The sequence below is a fragment of the Pterocles gutturalis genome, unplaced genomic scaffold, assembly GCF_000699245.1.
Source record: "Pterocles gutturalis isolate BGI_N339 unplaced genomic scaffold, ASM69924v1 Scaffold43784, whole genome shotgun sequence".
Taxonomy (NCBI): Eukaryota; Metazoa; Chordata; class Aves; order Pterocliformes; family Pteroclidae; genus Pterocles; species Pterocles gutturalis.
Window position 1 is genome coordinate 1 of NW_010137280.1, and position 6,104 is coordinate 6,104.

Genomic DNA, 6,104 nt, shown 5'->3' on the forward strand with positions numbered 1-6,104 from the left:
TTCATAACTCATTACCTTTTTTTATTAAATGGCGTCTTTAACGATAAAGTAAATATCCAGAAAATTATCTCAGCAAGAAAAGAAGTATGCCACTGTGGACTTTTCTATTATTATTTTTTATTTGTTCTCCAGCTCACTGCCTGTCACTGCAACCAAAATGTAAATGAAGTCTTAAATGGAGCCTTCTGTTAAATGTGAGCCGGTTTTGGCTGGCAGACGTATGGTAGACTTCAAAATTCATCCTTTTTCCAAGTTAGAGAAATAAGTGCTCAGAGCACTACATGTACCTCCTCCCTTCTAGTTCCAGAGTTGATAATACAGATCACTCCGTACTACATGGTACCCCTAAAATACAGCATTCCTCCACATACATTTCTGAGACATGCAAATTATCTATACCTTTTTCTGCAAAAGCATACTGTTAGTCCATGGGATTTGCCTATTCACCTCTTTGTAGTTCAGCATCTGTTCCAATTTACGACCTACACAGTTTTTCTTAGGTGTTCTGACATGGTTTCTCTGTAACAGAGCTGCATCTGCAACAGCAGCAACCCTTTCCCCCACCATTACAGGCCTCTCAACTACTGAAACATAACCCACCAGCCAAGTATCACAGAAAATAGTCAAAAATCCACACCTTAAAAGAAATTTCAGTTTTTCAGGATGTCCCATTTACACACAGAAAAGTCAGTATCCTGGTAAGCAAAACAAAATAAGCACAACAGTAGCAACTTGTAAAAGCATACAAACTGAGCTATCAAGTTGATGTAGAAATCCCCTGAGCTGACAGTTAAGGACTTTCATCGATCTTTGTGACAAAAAAATCACAAGAACAGATAAGGCATGAATTACACCATCAGTTTATACTAGCTGTCACAGCATTTACTGTGAGACAAACTCTTACAATGCAATAACAAGCACAAGCACCTATAATCCATACAGAAGAAACTAGCTACTTTCGCTTCATCTAAGAACGTGGCCTCACCAGTCCTTGGCATTGAGGATCCTGGTTTTATATGTAAAGTTACCATTTGCATTATGATTGATTTGGTACTTGTGAAACACTACTCTCCACTTCAACTGTTACTCACACCTTCCTCACAAGTCCCTCGCATCAGCCAGGCATACACACAGCCTTAGTGGTGATTCCGCTTTAGAGCTGAGCCTGCCCCATTCTTCCTGGAAATCCTTCTTCTAGAGGCTGCCGGTTCACATTTCGGTATTTGAAGGTATCTTCTTAGAAACTCAATTTTCATCTCAGACAATGCTGCAGGAAGTAGGAATTGTATCTTAGATGTAGAAGCATCTCTCATCAAATACAATTAGATACACAACACAGCGGGCTACTCATTTCCTTCGCCTGGGGAGCACCAGTAGCCATGTCAGGGGCAGTCAGTGTCAAACTTTCTGCTTAATATTTATTGATGCCAAAGATTCGAACTCCGTGCAACTGTGGCAGTTTGGGGATAAGCACGGTCAGGAGAGAGGTTGTGTTGAGGATAAAGTGTGTTGGATCATACTTCGTGTAGAAACTTGCCAGGAAGTACCTGCAGGAGAAAAGGGAGCTGATAACACCCTTGTCTAAAAAATAAACAAAGCACAGTTGAAAAAAGTGCTTTAGTAACCAGTTATATTTTACTGATTAACAACCGATCTATTCCTGTATTAAATATCTCGCCTGAAGTTCTGGAGTATCTACAGAAAAATTATGGACTACATCTCTTCTTCCCATACTTCTCAAGGTGCTAAAAAGCAACTCTGGACTAGTATTTTCCTCCAGCATTTCTCCCTGCCCCTCATGCTGGAGACTCTGACTTGTGCAGCTTCAAGCCTGATTTGTGATACAGCTTTTAAATGGTGTGAGATCTGTTACCAAAATACTCACACTTTGGCTATCTTAGCAAGCTCAGTGACAAAGCATTTGACGTAATTTTCAGTGCAAAAATCATTCATGCTGAGCACATCTGTGATTGGCGTGATTTTAAAATGCTTCCCACCTGGCAGATGTTCCCAGCACATTTTTCTTTTAAGCTAGTCCACAACCTGTTCAACTGGAAGAATAAGGAACTGTGCCTCAGAAAATACAATTCACTACCAACTTCTTTACACTTTGAGCCAATGATTTAATCTTGTTCTTTGCAAAAAGAGTCACAGAAACGAGGCTATCAGATTACTGGGGTTTTGGGCTTTTTTCCCAGCAAAACACAGATGTTTATTCTGCTACTTTTGCATCATTAGTGCATGAAGGGAACCATACATGAGTGTTACGAATATAAAATCCCACTGGAAAGCGGAAAGCTACCTTTGAAGCAAGAGAGGATTTTTTTTTTGAGGAGTTGTATATATTTTTTTCAGTTTCTATCCTTTGTGAACCAACTTTCTAAACATGATGCAGGATCTTACCCCCTCCCCCACACCCTGCCATGCCAGTGGACAACTAAAGGGAAAAAAAGAAAGACTTTTTATAGTTGGATATTAAATATGTACCTGATTTCCTTTAGTTACACAACCATATTTTTGTCAACAGAGACAGGCAGTGTAGCATTTCTCATCTATTTACGTAACTGGCATAAACAGAAGACAATCTGTACAAAGCAACACCGACATGCAAAATCTTGGACTCCATTCAGTGAGGACTGCCACACTCCTTGTAACTCACAAGTTCCAAAACGGTTAATAAATGCTGTCATGTGCATGTGCTAAAGGCAATTAGTTTACATTTTCAATATTTATGACTTCACAATCGCTTAATGATCTTCAAGAGTTAACAGTAAGTTGTCCTCATAACGTTTCTAATCTTTAAAACCTGCCCCATTAATAACTGTTTACAAACTTCGACTTCCGTATGTGAATTAGTGTGTTGCAAGCTGCAGGAAGAAAGATTGCTGATTATATGGCCTGTAAAGATGTACTCCCTACCTCTATGATGTAGAAACAAACAAACAAACAAGCAAGCAAAAAAAGAAAAGCTTTTAGAATGTAAATTGCGACTCATCTGGTTGCAGCTTTTGAAATCACGGTTTTATGATTCAATTAATCCACAATACGGTTTTGGACTCACAGAATTATAGGAGAGATTGTGAAGAATTTTCTTGAAGATGTAAATTGTACTCCATAATCCAGTTGTTCCCAGTGTGTTAGGAGCCTAGCCTTCCCCTGATCAGGTGTTTCAAAAGGAGTTCCCTTTACTGCATGCAAAAACACATACATTCCCTGGGGAAAATAAAAAGTGAATACAGTGGCACTTTTACCTGTATTTTTTTATAATTGTTACATTGTTCAATGCATTGTAAAAAAAAATAAAGTAAATGAATTCTCACCCAGAAGAGCTGCTAGCCTGTAATGACAAATTATAGAAGAGGAAGGAGGAGACAAGAAGTGATGTGCCCAAGGTTGAGCAGTCACTTGCACAGTCAGAATTAAAGCCAAAGTCTACGTGACATCTGATCTGCTGCCTTGTCTTCTACATTAGATGTCAAAAATTGCATGAAATCAACAGAATTGTAACAAGTTTAGGGCTGCCAATTTATATTATCACTTTCCTAAGACAGTGTTAAATGAGTTATAAGCTAGAGTCTGCACAAAGCAAAAAAATCTATCTACGAATACTGGCAATATTACAAGAACTTTTGAAAGCTTTCTCAGCCCCCAATAGCTTCAAATACTTCGAAGCTGACTACCAGCAACCTGTTGAATACCATCTGTCCATCTCTTCACTGCTTCTCCTTAACCACACCGGACTGTCCTTTGCTGTTGTTTCTATTTGATGGGAGCATGACATGTCTGGTCTGCTCTGAAAGATCAATTTGGGTCCAAAGATCAATCAGATAGGGGAGTCCACCCTCTTCCAGTTTTAACAAACATGTTTTCTATCAAAGAGAGCACACCAACTCCAAGCAAGATTCTATCAGAAAATATCCAAGACTTCCACCATCTTTCACATGCATTAGTTTCTTATGCACATAAAGAAATAGTTACAGACAGTTTTATACAGAAAAAACACATTTCTTCTGAATTCTCATGAAGGAGGTGAAAGTTGAGCAAGTCACTTCACAGCTGCTTCTACTTGTTTTTTTTTTTTTTGGAACAGCCCCCTGACCAGAGGCCTATAACCTAAGAGAATTAATTTGCTTAATTAATTCTTCAATACATGATGTTCGCAGTGTCACAGTTTTAATAACTTAACCAAAAAGGCACTGTCACTACACACTTTATTTCATGCTGGTACTTGCAGAAAGGACCACCAAAAACACTCTCCAGGTCAGCTAAGTGTTTTCCATTAGTCAAAATCCAAGATAATTTTTGTTTGTCAATAATTCAAGGATTTGTTTCCAAAAAAGTGACGCTTAAATGCCAAAATATCCAAAAGTACAGTTTATACTCATCTTCTAGTGTTCTACTAGAAAACTACTTGCCAGTGCATGCTCTCATTCCTGTTGCCATAGAACTACTTGCAATTAATTCGTTAAGGCATTTGGGGAATATTTAGTAACACTTGTCTCTGCCAACATCTTCTGAGGTCAGACACGTCTGATGCTGTCAAAGATGAAGTACAAAATGCTCTACTGGTGCTTACAATACCACTATTAGTTTTAAACCTAGCTACAAAAATAAAAAACTCAAATAAAAAATACATGTTTTTACAGGATTGTAGAGGATATTATCCATCTTCAGTCTTTAAAGTGAACTATCATCTTCCTCAATAAGGAAGAAGCTATCTTTTTGTCAAGACTTCTTTGCTGTTAAACTTAGACCACTGAGTTAGCAAACCTCAAGTATGATGTAAATTGCTGGATTATGGCCCTCTTTTCTCTAAACTTGGCAGGACCAATGTACATACTTGCATCACTTCAAATGATTACAACAAAATTATGGCATCCTGGGGAGAGGACGTAGAAACATTCTTAAGGTCTTCAGCTTACAAATCCTTTTGCATACAAAAGTTATCATGCAAATCACAATCCACTGAATAAGAAATGGTTGCACAGCCTGAGTAGTCCGGTTTTTCCCACTGCTTTCAAATACGATTTTTCTTATGTCGTGTATAGTGACTCAGTTGTATGCTGAAGTCATTCTGAGCTAAAATTTATCTAGCTTCACCAGATATCAAAACAAGAAGAAAAAGAACACAAATGTTTCTGTCCAAGGAAACAGGTAAAGTGCTGAACTTAAACATTTTGGGATACTAATAGATTTATGTCAAAACATTAGTAGATAATATCCAAGCATTAAAAATGTAATACGTTTTATGGATTCAGCACAGCTCTCTAATAATAGACAAAACACTGTAAAAGTCGGTTGGCATGATTTTATGTTTACTAGATTCTAGCTTAGTTAAATGCCTTTTAAAAGAATAAATAAAATACGTAAGGAGTATTTAATATCTTTTGTGCTTAAACACAAAGTGATCACGTATCACTCCTCCTCCACAAAACAGCCAACTCATTGACCAGCGGATAAGCCAAGTAGAGGCTAGCTGGGTTTCATTATCCATACAGCCTGGCTATTCTTCTCTTCTCCGTATGAACAATTTTTCAAATTTTGTTACAAGAGAGGGTGCTTACCAGGTTGTGAATCACATTTGTTAACGTCCAGGCGACCGGGACACTAAAGAAAGGAATGCTGAGCAAGACAATGTGCAGCATGCCGACTCCGAGCGCGTATGTCAGCCACATTCCACGACTGTTCATCACCCGCGTGTTTGGGTTTACCTCGCTGTGGGCAACTCCTACGTTCATTTTTACCCTATAAAACAGAACTGTTGGAACATTGAGGCTACTGTTACATGGAAGTACTTACCACACGCAGTTTTTAATTTGGGAAAGGGCTGTTTGAAATAAGCCAGTCTGGAAGGAGCACGGTGCACATGCCAAGACGTACCTCAAGATCTTCAAAGCGTGGTTTATGGAGAAGTCAGTACAAAGGGGAGTGTTGGCAACCCTTTTTTTAAAAAAAGCCCAAACAAATAAAACCCACAACCCTGCTAAAAAAAAGCGGGCATTAAAAAAAAAAACAGTAAGCTGTGCTACTAGAAGCTGAAGTTGCAAACCTGTTAGAAACCAAGCTTTGGAACTTTCATCCTCTAAATTCCTTTCTCCATCCAT

General features: G+C 38.4%; 1 protein-coding gene across 1 annotated transcript; it reads right to left on the reverse strand.

Moving 5' to 3' along the window:
- Window positions 1-1,091: 1,091 nt before the first annotated feature.
- Window positions 1,092-5,747, reverse strand: LOC104460119 (ORM1-like protein 1). Its single transcript, XM_010082562.1, has 3 exons — window positions 5,565-5,747; window positions 3,062-3,213; window positions 1,092-1,547 (listed from the first exon to the last, which is right to left on the reverse strand). Exons 1-3 carry the CDS (start codon window positions 5,736-5,738, stop codon window positions 1,412-1,414), a joined length of 462 nt encoding a protein of 153 aa, XP_010080864.1. The 5' UTR covers window positions 5,739-5,747; the 3' UTR covers window positions 1,092-1,411.
- Window positions 5,748-6,104: the final 357 nt, after the last annotated feature.

Excerpts from the sequence above, each read along its gene's own strand:
- LOC104460119 (XM_010082562.1), bottom strand. The coding sequence starts at position 5,738 with ATGAACGTAGGAGTTGCCCACAGCGAGGTAAACCCAAACACGCGGGTG. Across the intron at positions 3,214-5,564 it reads CAAATGTGATTCACAACCTG|GGAATGTATGTGTTTTTGCA; the intron begins GTAAGCACCCTC and ends TATTTTCCCCAG. Across the intron at positions 1,548-3,061 it reads ACAATCTCTCCTATAATTCT|GTACTTCCTGGCAAGTTTCT; the intron begins GTGAGTCCAAAA and ends TTTCTCCTGCAG.